We start from the raw sequence: 17,780 nt of genomic DNA, 5'->3' as shown, positions 1-17,780 counted from the left end.
CCACCAACCAAAAATATGCAGCCAATATGCGTCCTGTGACCACTGATGAAGGACTAGAGGATGACCAACACAAACTGTGCAGCAGCAGATGAGCTGTCGTCTCTGACTTTACATCTACAAGGTGGAACGACAAGCTAGGAGTGTCACAGGAGTGGACAGTGAGTGTGTGAATGATCCACCACTCAAATAGTCCCTGCTCTGTGGTGGTCCTGACCACTGAAGAACAGGGTAACAGAGTATCAGAGAAACAGATGGACTACAGTCTGTAACTGTAGAACTACTCTACTCTAAGTGTTCCTATATAGTAAGTGGAACTGATACAATAAACAAAGTGTGTAGATACAAGGAGGTGTATTTGATGAAGTTGCCAGTCTGTATAGGTTTAATTACTAATTGGGACAAATGCAACAGAATCATGACAGTTCTGCTGGAGAGTCTGCGCCAGTATATAAAGGATTGCGTCATCTCCATACAGTTGATGCTTAATCCTTTTACATCATTCAGAAAAATCCTTCATGTACAAACAAAAAAGCGAGGGACCCAGAATTGAGCCTTATGGAACACCCAAAAATGTTCTCAGAATAAAATCTTGTTATACTAACAAGTATAAATTGAGAATATCTTTTTCCCTTCAAGTTACATTTCATGTGTTTTGTTGTGGTCAAGAGAGCAGCATGCCCAATCCAGTGGAAGCTCCTTAACTAGAACTCCTCATTTGGAGGGCTGGTGCACAGGACTAGCGGTGTAATCCTAAGCTATTTGTCACAGTGCACACATGTAGCAGCAGCTATGCATGCACAAGTGGAACAGATCAATATTCAGCGCAGTCTCACTGTGAAGCCCTTCACTGTTAATATAACTGAACATGTGTGACATAAAAGGGTCATGGATGAAGGAGCAGACGGTCTAAAGCCAGAACAAGTAGTCACGAGAAGCGTTTTTAACAGTACCAGTGCGATTACCATTCTTAAAACATTCTCCAGGGGTCTTCAAAAGACAGGCACTGGGAACTTACCACTGAGTGCTGTGTGCTGCTCGGGTGGAATAATCCAGGACCTTAGTATAGGATGGAAGTCACCATACAGATGAAATATCAGAGGTAAACTTTATTCTGGGAGGCTTAAAACTTGAACAGTGGACAGTATTTATGAGATGAAATCGATCCAAGGGTGATAACTGACAGTTCTGTGAGCTCTGAAAATAAACCTGGGAAACGAAACCAAATAAAAACTCATACCACAAAAAATTTCCATACATTCAACTACTACTACTCAAAAGCACAAAATTAATGTTACATAAAAGAGAGAAAAAATATCCTATTGTATTTTTTTTATTATTTTTTAGCTGATGCTATTTCACTCCTTAAATTCTTGGGTTTTAGTACTTCTACGTTTTAGTTCAGCAAAGAAGCAATGGTATTTTTTGTTGCTCAGGTTTTGAGCTCATTTTGGGATGTCTCTTTGATTTACTGGTTCCCACTCTACGACAGACAATGCCTACAGTCCCATAACTTGGTTGCCGTTGTCCACCTACATTTAGAGAAATATCAGGTTAACCTACGGTGCAGCAATGCAACCAGGATTCAGGTGTAGTTACCTTTAAAGACCACTTAAATAATGTGGGGCCAGACACTAGTTCTTATTCTAGTATTCAACATATTCACTGAAATCAGGAGATTTTAATATTAAGATAAATGTTCACAAATATAGGAATGTATTCAAACACAACCATGTATAACTAAATAAGTAAATACCTAATTATATTATCCAACATTCATAGAAATATATGGCCATGAGTTTCTTTGCTTTAAGTAGTCAACCTCTAAAAATATGGCATTCTAAAGCTTTTTAAGAGTTGTTATAAAACACACTACCTCTCAATCTATAGATCTGATGTGAGTCAAGCTAGTTTCTATAATGCAATAATTTAAAGGTGATTATTGACTGAGAAATTGCAGTTCTGTACATCCTCCAGCAAATAACTTCAATATTGTAAAGAAACTCCACCATGGCTTTAAGTCCTAATGTGCCATCAACTTAAATGAGATCCTTCTTCTTATTTTTTTTTTGTTCTTTTTGAGATTTTTGGGATACAATACTCAGAAATAACATGTTTCAAGAAAAAAAAAAAACACAAAAAACAAAAAACAAAAACAAAAACAAAACGTAAAAACTTCAGCTATGCTACATCAAAATCAAAACTGAAAACTTTTCCTGACTTTGTTCGCCACAAAACATGACATATCATATGACATGCATGTTCCTTTAGCTTTCAGAAACAAAGCTAAATTGGGCCACAAGACATTTAAGACTAGGATTAGTTTGCAAAACTGGCCCTTAAATTCTTTTACAGGACGCTGGACTGAAAAACCTTCACACAAAATTCCTGCTGTTTCTACAACCTGTACTGAAGGTTGTACACATACCGTAGTCCCTGAACTCATAATACAGAATGTTATGACATATTATGCTGATAATGCCAAGCGTCTGCCCAAACAAATTCCCTGCATATTCCCAACCAGCGCCGAAATGAGGCTGCTGGAAAAAAAAAGACAGAAAAAAAAAAAAAAGAGAGAATGCAGACTTTGGAATCTAACTGAAGTCCTGAGGAGTAGAACATGGAACACATACACACACATACGCACAAACTAAGGCTAGCAGTTTTTATAACAGTTTAAATTTCGTCGTCGGGCATTCGGCAGCAGCATTTCAAGTGTAGGGGATCCACTGACCGCCCCTGATTTTCGGACACAGCTTCGCGACATACAGTACTTCCTTTTACACACGTTTCAGTCTTTTACTCTCAAGTATGACGTGAGTTCAGGGGTAGGGGGCATGTTGTAAACACATCAGTGCCGTTTTGTCTGCAGAGTGGCTTGGTTTGTTGTTTTGTCTGCAAAGTGGCTTCGTTTGTGTAACCTTCAGAGAAAAAACTTCCAAACAGACTTTCAGAGAAAATGAAGCTAAAAACAACTCAACGCTATTTACACAGTGTTGTACGTTCTTAGGGAGATCACATCTGTTATCTCTCCTAATATAAAAAAAAAAAAAGAAAAATTAAAGTAGTAGAAGTTTCCTCAGGAAGTTGCTGGTCCATGGGACGTTCCAGGACTAGATAGGTGCTCGGGGTCATCGGATGGGCCGTGGCGGAGCCTCCTGTCAGGGTACTGCGTGTTGTCAAAGGTGAGGCGATGCACGGTCTGGACATGGGTCTTCAGGTTGCCTTTCTGGGAGGCGCTGTAGGGACAGTACTGACACCGGAACGGTCTCTCACCTGGAACAGACACATGCAAGGGCAGGCCGAGGTCAGCGCCAGGGTGAGAGACATTGCCAGAGAGAGGGGAGAGAGAGTGAGAGAGATGGAGGCTGTTGAGCTGGTTGTCAAAGTGATACTTTTCTTTTTTTGTGCTTTTTTTTTAGGGAGAAAACAGAGGCAGGTTGGGAGCGCGGGCGGGGGAGGGGCCCTAGCCATGATTGATGGGCTGATGACATGCCATATGGAGACGGTTGACTGTTCCCCCTGAGGGGACGTCAGCCTTTTGTTTTCTGTTTCTGTCAGCTGCTCGTAGAAACACACAGACACAAGTATCACTGCCTACCTTCTTCCCCTGAGCCACAAAACGTCATACCGACGGCGGATGTCGAAAGTTTGCACAGAGAGAGAGAGAGAGAGAGAGAGAGAGAGAGAGAGAGAGAGAGAGAGAGAGAGAGAGAGAGAGAAAGGCGAACTTGACAACGTTTTTTTTTTTTTTTCCCCCCTCCGCCCGTCTCTCTCAGTGGCTCAGCGCAGGTATAATTGTCCGGGTCCCACTTTCGCTGTTTTAATTAGACTGATGTACAGCGTCGTCCTCGCGCAATCGCATAAAAATATCCCCCCACACCTGAGCAAAACAAATGAGTCTGCCATTCAATTGCTCCATATTATTATTTTTGAAAAATGAATGAATTATCCGCTAGGAAATAATTGTCATTCCGAGAGGCTGAAAAAGGGGGGCATTATCATAAATCACGTCTCATAAAAAAAACGAGACAGACACTATTAATCAAGACTATCTGAGGCTGAGTCGAGCTAGCAGCATGATAAGGTCTGAGCCAGAGTGAGCACTTCTCCCAGGGCAGCCGCCCCGGCTCCCCGGGGGAAAATAAAGTGAAATCCCGTCCAAAACACGGCCCACTTAATTACATTAAAGGTTATTGTCAGTACATCGTGCGCAGGCTAGGATACATATTTAATTTGACCTTTCCTCTCTCCCTGATTTCGCCGTCCGGGCTATGCAACACATGCAAAGGGGGTAATTCATTAAGGAAGTCCCCCTCGCTGCAGCAGGCCGCAATCTCTGATTGTTAAGGCAGATGCGATCCATTTGTCCTTCCTGTTACGATGTAAACCTGCTTTTTTCCCCCCTTTTACGAAAGTTCTGCAGTCGTGGCGAGAGTGAGAGTGACGTCACTGCATGGTACGGCATGGCACATTGGACAATGTAGGGAAATGAATGAGGCCTGTCCAGATGGAAGACACATATGCATACATACATAAACACCCCACACATTCCCCAAACAACCAAACGAAGAATGCCACATACTTGTTAGGGGGCTTCTGTAGAGGTTGGACTCCAGTTCCCATGAGTCCATTGGACTCAAATAACACTGTGGGAACAAGGTGGCCAGTTAAGAACACAAAGCAAACACTAAAAACCACTTAAAATAACTTTAAAACTGAAAACACATCCTCTTGCCTGTGCTACCAAAGGTGTAGAGTACAGTCAAGAATGGCAAATGTCTCCAACTAATGCAGCTAAGAGTCACCAGACTTCAGACCCGCCATGAACATCAGAGAGCATTTAAAACCATCACTTTTATTATAGGAAAAATAAAAATAAAAATCCAGTTCTCATGGTGACTCCATCATTGGGGTGCCACTGAAATTACACTTACAAATATGCATAAGATATTTTAAAGATATGTCAAGTGTCCTTTACAAGGCCCCTGAGGTCAACTCATTTTTGCATGACCATCTATTTTCTGACCTCTCTTAGAATTAAACAGCCTGTTTTAGTTACTGTGCCTTTAAGACTGATATAAGTAAAAGATCTCTGTTCTGATTGGCTGTCCTGTATTGCACCATATTCAAAAAACAGCCCAGATTGAAACACTCCTTATAACTTCTATGTGAGTGGGTGTGGCCAAACTCCAGTAGGTCTGAATAGGCGGATATGTAAATTTGCTGACCAGATTTCCAAACAGGCTGTTTCCATATATGGACTGTCTGGACTGAGGAGTGAAGGGTCTGTTTTAAGACTTTAACAACAGTACAGCAAACTTTTATTTCAAGAAAGTGAGGAAAATGTGGTTTTTCTATCATATATTCCCTCTAATTAATCTACAACACCTAGGAAATATGACCACTAAATAGGCCAATAATCATATTGTTTTGCATTAATGTGTGGAATGGTCATCAATCATGTTTTGAAAAATGTCCATTTTAGTCATATTCCACCACTTTTAGTCCACCCTGTTCCTTGAACACATTGACCCCTTTGGAATATCTGGAATTTCCATCTTTTTATCTGTTTTCGATGAGATTGACTGATGAGATCATTCTGAACGTTCAACCCTGTTACAGTAATTATAGACTAAATGCCAAATATTTATTAAAATATCTACCTTTTGAGTAAATCAGTGTGCTTATAGGGCCATATATCACGTTTCTTGTACGTCCTCATGACGTATGAAACCTCATGACGTTTGTGTGGTTTTACATACCAAACAAGTTCTGACTGTGTTACTGTGTCACTTTAGGATTTACATATGCAAATAGTCTCTGTTTTGATTGGCTGCCTCACTCACACAGTCTTGGCTGTGAATGGGCAGGGCTAAACTGCCGGAGGCTGAGCAGGCTGGGGCAGAATTAATATGCGTAAATGTCCTCACTAATTATGTGACATCACAAAAACAAAAGTCCAATCAGGCTGTTTTTGCAGGATCATTTCCATGAACCTATATGAGCTGCGGAGTGAATGATACATAAACCAATGTTTACATACCACATCACCCCAAAACTCGTGTTTCTACCATACAGGCCCTTTAATGCCCTGATTAGCGCGGTCGCTATCCGACCACATTTTACTCTATTTGCTGATTCAATGCTAAAAAGTCATCCCTGCTCATTGGAGCCACCACCATTGTTCCTGGGGTGGCCTAACGCGCTTAGATTGTTTTTTTCAAGGCTGAACGCACGTCTTAGATCCACTGTTGAAGGCATTTTTGTGCTAAATGGCCCCCGAATCGTGGACTCATCGCGCCCTCTGCGTGCGCCTGATCCCGGCTCAATCCTCCGGAAACTACCGGCACGTTCCCGTCAGGAAATGACACTGAGTGTGCTCGACTGAGCAGTGAGACGGTGTTTAAAACGAACATGCTAAGCAGTTAAAAGCAGAGACTCTACATGTAGCGCTCCTTTAAGACGGGGCGCGGGACTCATCCAGCATTAGCCTCAGATTAGCATCAGCGGTTAGCGCAGCGGCGGCAGACAGTGAGCTGAAACTACCAATTTAGTCTGACACACAGAGTTAGCGCGTATGCTAATGGAGGCCTGGGGCCCCTGCCCCGTTTCATTTGGACGCTCACGCCGAACGCGAGCGATCACTGACGACGTTGATTATAACTCCACGTGCGGAGAGAGCAGCCTCTCCTTCTGTATAATGCAGCGTTTGGCCTCTGTCACCGGGGGATCAGGCCGGGCTAAGCCCGAGCAACCTTCTCACGTTCTTCTGTAGAACTCGCCTGCCTGCTCGGCTAAGGCTCTCCTTGTCTAACAGAGTGGAGAAGCCATTTAGCCGAGGTAATTACTGATTACGAACGACCTCGTTATTTTTGCATGAAAGCTGCTTCACTGTTTTTTTTTTTTTGTTTTTTTTGGTGGGTTATTCTTATCCAGGTTGAGGAGGAACACTTCCATGTGCGAATGTGCAGATGGAGAACAATGGCTTTTCTGTGTGGATAAGCTAAAATAGCTGATGAGACACAGCAGGCGAGAGAGCCAGACCTGGATCAGGCGAGAAATCCACCGATTTTTAAAAATATCCGCATGATTAACCGGCTAAGATGTAAACAAAGTCATTCAGAGTAGTTGTGAAATGCTATATAGAGAAAACTGGCGTCACGGCCGTGGAACCAGATACCCGAAACGTTTAATGCCCTTAAAACCTCCCTCACAGAAAGTTATTACACAATATGGTTATGATGCACTGCCTGATGCCTGAGACATTACATTACAGTAGATTTGAGAAGGTTCGAGACTATTTTTCGAGGTCTGTTCATACTAGATAGGTACAAATAAGGCATTGCGGGGCAAAACAGACCCCAAAGAAAACGTTTTTTTCAGGTTTATCACTGTTTTACCATCATCAACATGCTATATAAAAATTCAAACAGCATGTGTGGCTTCACCGGTGGTTTTGTATAGTAAGTAAAATGGTTATATTTGTGTTGTAGACATGGTGACCCCTGGTTCCCATCACCACCACTGTAAAGAAATGAGTCATTTCACTGAATGAAACACTTCACACCCACCAAAAAACTCCATCGTAAAAGGAAATTCCACCAATTTTCCAAAACGTTCTGCATAATTAAACCTGTAAGATGTACACAGACTCATTCAGGGTGGTTTGGTGTGAAACGCTACGCTCTAGAGAAACTTGCTTAGTCAGAATTGTTTACAGCAGTGGTGAATGGAACCAGACGTCTGAAGCCTCTAAAAGCGCCCTCACAGAAAGTTACTACGTCGCATGGTTGCGAATACACAGCCTGATGTCTGAGACATTGTTTACGATATTTTACGATACTGTTTGCAATAATTTAAGGTAAGACTATAACTTCTTTTTTTTGTGCATTCATGGTGGAGTGGTACGTAGGTTGTAGGTCACCTAAGAAAGTATATATTTTAAGATGTACGCTATTTTACCATCATCAACATTACCTGTAAACTCTACTCTGGTTCTGGATAGTAAATAAAATGGCCATATTTGTGTCGTAGACATTGCAAACCGTTGTTCCTATCACCATCACTGTAAAGAAATCAGAGCCTCTACAATCAACCGTTTCACACCAAACCACCTTAAATGACTGTTTACGTCTTAAAGGGAAATTCCACCAATTTTCCAAAATTTCTGCATGATTAAACCGATAAGATGTAAACAGTCACTCAGAGTGGTTTGGTCTGAAATGCTCCGTTCTAGAGAAACGTACTGCGTCCTAACTGTTCACAGTGGTGGTGATTGGAACCAGACGTCTGAAGAATTTAATGCACCTCACAAAGTTTTAACATCCGATGTTCATGAATACACTGCCTGATGTCTAAGACACTGTTTACAATGCATTATGTGTACAATGATTTAAGATAAGACTACTTTTTTTTAGTCCATTCAAGGTGGAGTGGTACGTAGGTTCAAAACAGTCCCCAAAGAAAGCATATTTTCATATTTACACATATAAAAACTGGTTCTGGAGCGTAAATATAATGTCTATATGTATGTTGTAGACATGGCAACCCCTGGTTCCATTCACCATCACTGTTAAGACATCGGACTCTGTTAAGTTTCTCTACAATGAGCCATTTTATGTCAAACCACTCTGAATGTCTTTGTTTACATCTCAGTTATTGAATTATGCAGCTTTTCAATTTCAGCCTAAGTCTAGATAACATGGATCTTTAATAGTGAAACACTATTGCCATCACAATTTAGTCCAAGAATCGCCTTAATCCATGTCCAAAAACTCGATTCCATGTGAATTTGAGGCAGAAATAGTGTTTTATTTGCACTCAATTCAAACACAAACAAATCCTGGAGGTTCTGGATGTGCTTATGTCACTGAGTGCTGCATTCAGACTGTGTACGTGCCCTTAGCCCTGTCCTTTACTAATTAAAAAAAAGCTGCTTTAGATGTTATTCTAAACCTCATGTTTTCTACTATTCTAAATGCCATTATCTCATTAGTGACCTTCACATGGCCTATTTTGAAAATGTGCCTGTCCACTACAGGACGTTGCGTGTGGTCAGACCGGGACACGGTGACGGACTGTGACATGCTCTTAGTGCGCTTTTGACGGACATCATTGTGGACTAGTAACTGCCGAGCTCATTAGCATTCGCAAATACATCTCCATAAGTGACATCTGATTAATAATGTATACAATTTCTTGCAGGTCAGAGTCACACAAATATGTTTGTGGAGGCGAAAGGAAAAAACAGAGGAACAGACTGTCTTATCCAAGGACAGTGAGATCACTCAAAGATACAAGCACGCGCATACACATAGACACAAGCTGTTTGGATTGTGTGGCTTGGCTTTGCAGCATAGCTGAAGAGGATATATTCGCTGTCATATCAAAACCTTGTAACTTCATTTTTTCCAGTGTTTTATTTTTCTTGTGTGTTTTGAAAAAGTCCGCCTGTCACATTGTGTGAACATTTCCTAATGGGTCAGTAGAAAAGCCTTAAAGTTACATGGAATAACATTTTCTAGCATTAATGTAGAGCAGAGTAAGGCAGTAAGTTAAACATTTTGAGTTTTACAAAAAAAATTGTAATAATAATTGGAAGATATTTGAGCAAGATTATTAATTTTATTTATACAAGCAACCTGCATATCACTGTTGTCAGAAAAAAGAAAAACAAACAAACAAAAAAAAACAAACCTCGAATCTCCAAAATGGTCACTTTACAGGAGAAGGAAAAAACCTACTTTAATTTTAATGTAAGTCAATGGAACCAGAATTATTTCCAAGTTGTTTTGGGCCGTTTCTTTTGCTCCATTCATCATGAAATTTACACACAACGTAAAGGAGAACCGCTCATTTCAAATTATATCAAAAACTGAAAAATGACAAAAATGGAGATACAAGGTTTTCTTCCAACAGCGGTATATCTGCCACAAAAAAGAAATTTTGTTTCCAACACCGACCGTTTCTGAACAACGTGGGAAAAGTAAAATGAATGGAAACCCAGTCACCCATAGGTGGGGTTGATAAGGTTAGTTATAATAGCTGCTAAAAAGTAAAATGATGCAAACGTAATAAATTCAATATAACTGTATATTATTTGATCTAGACAAGCTAAATGTTTAAAAATATCTGCATTAAAATATATTTATATGCAAAAATTTGGGCACCCCTGGTCTAATGACATGTTTAGTTGATTTTCTAAGCAAAAATAAGTGAACACACCCTCTATAGAGACACACTTCTGTACATTTGAATGTGCAGTTACTGTTTTAAATAGTGAATTTAACATACTGGGGAAAACATCTAGCCTGTACAAAAGCTATGACACTTTAATATTGTATTTATTTTTTCAATGTACTGTTAGTAATAAATGTTCTGTGTTTCCTTCATTGAGGTATAACAGCCGTTTTAAGGTCCAGTTGTGAACCTTAAATCAGGTTCTCCAGGTGAAAAGTTGGTAGTTGTATCTTTTCATAACTGAATGTTTTAAAACAGAGCAGTAGAATAAAAGCCTGGAGGCGAGGCGGGATGTGTGGAGTCAGTCCAGCTTATTATGGTTCAGTTATGTTCCCTGACTAAAGGTACTGAGGTGTACCCTTGAGGGAACTGCCCCAGTGACAGTTTCATACCTTTATTTCTGAGAGTGTAAGTTAAACTCAACAATCTGTGCACTAAAAGTTGCAGGAAAGTGTCATGTTTACGGGTGTTCCCTGTAGAGGATGTGCTAAATAATTATCACTTACAAAAAAATCAACAAAACATGTCATTTGACCAGGAACATTAAAAATTTCCCATGATTTGTGAACACAGCTCACACAAACATGGAAAATATCTTTTAGAAGAGCAAATATTAGTACTATACAACTGGTATACATTATATATATATATATATATATATATATATATATATATATGTATATCGCTTCTGTTGGAACAAAACCTCATATCTCCAAATGGTAACTTTATAGGAGAAGGAAAAAACTTACTGTAGTTTTAATGTAAGTCAGTGGAACCAGACGTCTTTCCAAGTGAAATTTACACACAATGTAAAGGACAACAGGTCCTTTTTAATTATGTCAAAAACTGAAAAATGACAAAAATGGAGATATGAGGTTTTCTTCTGACAGCAGCGATATATATACATACACACACACACACACACTATATATATATATATATATATATATATATAAAGCATGTGTGGAGGCTGTACTTTAGCCTGGCCAACTCTCACTGTAAGTTGTTTACTTGCGTCAAAATGGTGCTATTTTAGAGACACCCAGAGGAAGACTAAAATAATATAGGAGTAAATTATATTGAGTTGTTATATTGTATATTAAATAATATTGAGAAATTTCTGCTGAATCAACTGTCAGGGCTACAAGAAGCAGCATGTTCTGCTGAGGCCTCTCTAACTACATTAAACAATCCATGTTACACTTCACTTCACGTTAGTTTGTGCCCCACTCTGCTCTCAGTTTTTTTTCCCTTTTCCTGTAAAATGACCTTTTTTCAGATAAAATATTTTGTTATGACAGCAACTCTATACTTTTGGTATGACTGTGTGTGGATAGTCTTTGGTCATGTACAGCACTGTGCAAAGTTCAGAAACCACCTTTCATTTATTTCTAGGCAAAAACCGTCATTACGTACAAGTTATTCAAGTTTCAGATGTTTCTGAAGAGATTAGACGCAAGATCGTCCACTTGCATAAGGAAGGAGAAAAACAAAGGACAACCAGTGGGAAAAAAGAAGAAGAGTTACCAAAAATGAAGTTCAACAAATGATTAAAAACTACAGAAAAGGCGGGATTCCTAACAACCACCTGGAGGACCTGGAGGGTATTCCATAAAGCAGGATTTCTCAGTTTAGCTAGATAAGTTAAGCCCAAAGTCATCTTTGTCCACTAGGAAAAAAAAGCTGAGGGACATTCCCATTGGACAGTCATCATCCTTGGGCTTAAGGTCTCTGGCGAAGTGGGAAGTCCTGCTTTGTGGAATGGTAGACCACCTGGTAGACCACCAAAACCATCAGATAAACATCTGATAAAATTGGTAGCCCCCATCTGATAAACAGCACTTGAAGTGTTCATCCTGCTCTCTTCTTGCTTCAGATCTGAAGTTTTAATGCTAAAAATGACTGATTTGGCTAGAAATTTTAAAAATGAAGGGAGCACCACGGGATGTGTACGCTTTAGTGTTTTCTTTACCTGTATGGGATCTCATATGTGTGCGGTAATGGCTGGGTTGGGTAAAGCTCTTCCCACACACTGGACAGACGTACTCCCCCTGTTGCTGCCCTGACCTCACCATCCCTACAAGCACAGAGATAGAGAGAGAGAGAGAGAGAGAGAGAGAGAGAGAGAGAGAGAGAGAGGACGGAGAGTAAGTCAAAGAGGAAAACCATGTAAAAAAACCACATGAGAGAGGGAGCGCGAGAGTGAGAGCAGGCGAGAGAGGAGCAAACATCATTAGTATGTCTAATGTGTCATTATGTGAGCTACCTTCAGGGCCTGGATGAGGAGCTGTCTGGCCGCATCACGCGAGCACTTCTGACAGGCTGACGTGTACACAGCCCCGCACAGCCGCATAAATTACCGCGAATTAAAAGCCTCGCCCTGTGATGTGCCCTCATCTGCGCTACCGTGTCACATGTCAGGTGTGCCTCTCTCTCTCTCTGCCCTCCCTCTCTCCCTCTCCTTCGCGCTCTCCTCCTCTAGCCGAGCAGCTGGATGCTCTTTTCCTGCCTGTCGCTCTGGCTCTGTCAAGCCTCGTCCGCTCCGGCAATTCGCCAGGACACCCGTGTGGCAGGAGAATGGCCCGCCGAGGTAACGGGAACAGAAGAGGAGCCTGGCCTCTCGTTTTCCCCTCAGGGCCCACAAAAAAACAGAGAAACTATGTCCTCTTGGCTCCTGTCCGTCACCTGGCGCCGGTGGTCCTACCTGCCCTGACCCTGGCGGCCCCGCGTTGTCGTGGCGACGAGCCGTGACTGAAAGTGTTGGTGGCAGAGCGGAGCCGGGGCCGCCGTTCGTAAACATGAGTTATTAGCATGCATGAGCTGCACTAAACAGGAAGAGCAGCGGACGGCACGAACAAAAGCGGAGCCCCATGTTGGAAAGGTCACTGTATTGTATGTGACTTAAAGGGCTAAAGTGGAGCCTGATGATATCGGGCCGGACAGCTGACAGAGACTTCCTCTGTCTCTCCGTAGTCCAACACCAGAGACCGCGGCGGCGGCCGGCCAACAACAGCCCGGCAAATTGACTTCGAATGAAGAGAGGGAGGGAGGGAGGGAAGGGAGGGGAGAGGAGGGGGTTTAAAAAATAAAAAAAGCAGAAAGAAGAGATTCAGTAATCACCATTTTTCAAAGCAGCTGGTGGCTTAATTTGACTCCTCTTGCTCTTTCACTCTCTCTCCCTCTCCATGCTACTTTGCATATTTGTAGCATCGAGGCACTGCGGGCCCTCAGAGATTGCCTGCCATGGCGTTGGAAGCATGTTGTTTAAAGCCAGAAATGCCTCTCAGCGATAGCTGTCTGAAATGTTTTTGCACACTTTGAGAGTTTGCATAAAGATGAAGACATTACTCAATAGTTCCATTAACCTTTTGCACGTGTGTGTGTGTGTGTGTGTGTGTGTGTGCACGTGTGTTTGCATAGCTGTTGAAACGAGGCGTGTGTGTGTGTGTGTGGAGCGTTTTTCTCTTGCTTTTTATTTTTCATTTTAGCTGGGCACAAATGAATAATAACGGCCCTGTCTGAATATTTGGAATAACTGGGAAGCCTCAGTCAAGGGGCCAATCTTCATACCTTAAAGGGCCCATATCCTACACTTTCCACGCATTTCATTATTTTCCCTGAGGTCCACTTTGGTTTTATGTACCTAAGAAAGCCATAATGTGCTTTTAAATGACGACTTTTAAACCTTTCTCTGTCCCTTAGAATCAAACGGGCTATTTTTTTTGTTGCTGCACCTTTGAGCATTTCTCTAAATACTCAGTATGTCCATTAACATCTGCTATTATCATATATGCAAAAAGGAGACCTTAATTCCAAACATGTTTTACAGTCACTGGTGTATGAATGTGGTGTAACACCAGTGACGGTGACTCCAGTGACACTCTGGTTAAGACTGAGGATTCTGTAAATTGGCTGACTGACTCGTTGGCGACCTTGTGTAACTATTTAAAACCAGTAATAAAATATTTGGCAGTATTTTGACAAAATTGCCATATAACATAGACGTTGTGTGCTTCCTGATAAACAGAATTATTAATAAATTAATGAAATATAATGAGCAAGTGTGGCGCGTCTTCTCATGCCTTGAGATTCCTGCTCTCTGATGAGTCTCGACCCAAAGAAGCGGTTTAATGGAGCAGAAAATACTGAGTTAAAATGTAAAATAAGAGTCTTGATAAGACCAGTGACCACAATCTCTGTGACAAATGATTTTTTTTAAATGTAGTATCACGATAATGATGTAAAAAAGTAAACATGAATCTGTTTTATACCAATTCCTCAGTCAAACCTTTAAAAAAAAAAAAAACGCGGTTTCTCAAATGTCGAAAAATTGGTTTCGGAGCTGTTTTACAGATGCGGAGCGACTATGGAACAGGATAAACAAAAGAAAAATGGGAGAAATTATAAGAGAAAAGTATTATTTAATCTTAGGTTAATTGTGTGAATGTACGTACTGAACTTTCTGAACTGTTCCTGATGTTTTAAGCATCTTTTAAGCCACGCAAACTTTGTGACATGCTTGATTTATCTGTGCAACAGAAAAGCACCTACCAGACTAAGGCGAGTCTTGAGGATGCCTTCTTTACGTGAGTGCAGCACAATTAATGAGCTTCACATACAAAAACGTGCATGCAAAAGTTTGGGCACCCCCGGTCAAGTGCCATCCTGTTGATTTTCCGTGTAAATAAGTTTCCACCTCCTCTACAGGGAACACACCTCTGCACATTTTAATGCACAACTATTGTTTATTAGATAAATAAATAAAAAAACGATTAGAAAAATAAAACATAAAATGTGGCCTGAGCAGAAATGACACCACATTTTATATTTTATTTGGCTGTTGTCAGAAGGAAATCTTGTGTCTCGGTTTTTTGACGTTTTCCAGTTTTTGACAATGTTGAAAATGCCTGTCACTCTTTACACTCGTTGTGAATTTCAGGATGAATGGACCAAAATGACTTGGGACAAAGTCTGGCTCCACTGACTTACATTAAGAATACAATATGCTTTTCCCTTCTCATGTAAAGTTATTATTTTGGAGATAAGAGGTTTTCTTTTGACAAATATATTTTTTTCCAATATGTTGCTATCAAATAAATACAAATTGTGCACTAAAATGTGCCAAATGAAATCTGTTCCGTCAGGCATCTTTTAACATATTTTCATTTTTAAAAAAATGTCATTTGTTCAAACTTGACCCATTCATGTCTACACTTTATTCTAAAGGGTAGTTGACAATTTCAACTTATGTAAAAAAATTGAGACACAAAGTTTTATTCTGACTGCAGCAAAATGTGCCTTAGAATAAAATTAAACACCTACGTGAACTTTGCTGTGATATGATAATAAATTGGCCTGCACTACTTTGACCAAAATTATTTATTTATGTCCATTAGATCGCCCTTCTTCATCAAAACACCCGAAGAAAGTTGCTGAGGTTGGTCAGAATGCTCAAGGCACATAATAAACCCCCTTTGTAATTTGTTAGAGGACTCATTTGTAAATTAAGACCTTCTGCAATATTACTATTGCAAAGACCAATGTAACGGTAATGACTGACTAAAGATACACTGTGTAGCTTTACTCTAGAAGTCATTTCAGAAACCTTACTCTACTTGCTGTAGATGTACAAGAGAACTGGCAGCAGTATTTTGAGCTCGCTCCCTTCTCTTACCTGCTTGCTCCATCATGATGTTACTGAAGCCCCAGTGATGGTACAGGGCCGCCAGGTCATGAGGACTGCAGTTTTTCAAGAAACTGAAGATGTCTGTAAAAGCTTCTGGGCCTTCTGCTGTTTGCTGACTCTTGGGTTGGGAGTGAGACGATGATCCGGGCAGGCCTAGCCTACTCCAGGGGTCATATCCTGCAGAGGTCTGAATGTCCTGGACTTGAGGTTCAGACCGGCTGGGCGTCTGCGGGGCTTGGGCTTTGGGACTCCTCTGCTCCGAGACGTTGTGCTTGCTGGAGAGCATGAAGCGAAGTCCCTCCGGGGGTAACAAACTACTTTCCATCACTCTGCTTCCTGTCTTTGGGCTTCCGGTCTTCTGGGGACTTGCTGTCGGTCTTGCTGTGCTAGTAGAGGTGGCAATATGTTGCTGGGCCTCCATTCTGCTTTTGGGGGTCCCGATCTCATCGGTCTGGGAGTTGCTGGCCTTGTGTTTGGAGGTGTGCGCCGATCCTCCGGTGTGCCCACCCTTGCTTTGTGAGGAGCTGGATTCGCAACTGCTGTTTTGAGGCTTAGGCTTCTTTGCTCTTGTGGGCCCAGATTCGGGAGGGGTCGTGCGGAAGGTGCGTGTCTGGGGCAGTGACGGACAATCCTTGCCCTCCAGAAACGGAGGTGGTCCAGTGCGTCTCTTGAAATCGAGGATAGATTTAGGCCCCTTGAGGCCATTTTTGGGAGCCCACTTGGGGGCAAGTGTAGCACTGTCAACTTTATGGGCAATCCTCTGGTGGATCCAGAGAACTTCTGGGTACAACGTAGCATGGGAACAGTATGGGCACTGATGCCTCACCAAACTTTTCTGCACTTCTCCTTCTTTCGAGTTATCCGCCTCCACCGAGAGATTCAGCAGACTGGCATCCACTTTCTCGGTACTGACCTCTCCCTGCCCTTTGCTTTTCCCGCCCCCTCTCCCATCACTGTTCTTGGAGGGAGGAGTTGTGCTGGTCATCGCCGCCCTCTCCAGGTGGTTGGAGGAGGTGTAGGGCCAGTATGGCTGCTGCAGCAGGGCGTTCCTCAGCCTGGGGAAGCCTCCATGGCTGGTGGAAGGACTGTGGCTTTGGCTAAAGGTGCTGGTTAAGGCCTCACGCTTCTGACCCTGGTCCCTGATAGCTGTGTGCTGAACGTGCATGTGGGCCGCCACGGCAGATGGGTCGGAGGTGATGAAGTCACAGTGGTCGCAGGTGTATGGCTTTTTGTCTGCGAACGCAGAAAAACAGGAAATGAGTATTTATAGATCAAAGGAGAGCGATACCAAAAGCGAAAACTCTGACAGTCACATACATTTAAAAAGTTATCTGATGGCACACGTGCTCCCTTTCAAAAAACATCAGTAAAATACAGAAGAATGTACTAATTTTGCTCTTTAAGACAATTTTTAAAAATTAAAATCCCCTGACGTCTTTTTCATGATACCACGCAAGCAGAAAGAATATGTACCGAGGCAGTCTTAGGTCCTCTTTCAGCAATTTTGTTATACTACAAATATGATCCCATCTGCAGCAAAAGTATACATACATATATTTCCTCTCAATCACAATATACATGCAATATATGTCAATGTATCTGTGCTGTGGGAACAAACCTTTGCATCTTTATTTTCCATAAACTGAAAATATTTTTCTCTTTACATAGTGAATTAATTTAATGATGAACGGACCAAAAAGATGGTCCAACATTACTTGGGGAAAATGTCTGGTTCCACTCACTTACATTGAAAGTAAAGCAGGTTTTTTCCTTCCCCTGTAAAGTTACTCATGTGGTTTTCACGAGGTTTTCTTTCGACAGCAGGGACATGTGATGTTTCAATGTGTTTGTGTAA

At 41.5% G+C, this 17,780-nt stretch overlaps 1 protein-coding gene across 6 annotated transcripts in view; it reads right to left on the bottom strand.

The window, feature by feature from the left end:
- Positions 1–1,086: 1,086 nt before the first annotated feature.
- Positions 1,087–17,780, bottom strand: part of znf516 (zinc finger protein 516) — a 68,572-nt gene continuing 51,878 nt past the window's right edge. For 5 of the 6 annotated variants that reach the window (XM_037540797.1, XM_017700605.2, XM_017700606.2 and 2 more), the window contains 3 exons: positions 15,914–17,158; positions 12,212–12,316; positions 1,087–3,273 (listed from right to left, as the gene is read on the bottom strand). In XM_037540797.1, coding sequence (XP_037396694.1) covers positions 3,077–3,273; positions 12,212–12,316; positions 15,914–17,158 — 1,547 coding nt within the window. In that variant the 3' untranslated portion in view covers positions 1,087–3,076. Of the gene's footprint in view, positions 3,274–4,582; positions 4,647–12,211; positions 12,317–15,913; positions 17,159–17,780 lie in introns of all 6 variants that reach the window. The other variant, XM_017700609.2, reaches the window with a different exon arrangement.

The sequence above is a fragment of the Pygocentrus nattereri genome, chromosome 1 (genome assembly GCF_015220715.1).
Source record: "Pygocentrus nattereri isolate fPygNat1 chromosome 1, fPygNat1.pri, whole genome shotgun sequence".
NCBI lineage: Eukaryota > Metazoa > Chordata > Actinopteri > Characiformes > Serrasalmidae > Pygocentrus > Pygocentrus nattereri.
Note: the sequence above shows the minus strand (reverse complement) of the source record. Positions and strands in the feature narration are given on the sequence as shown.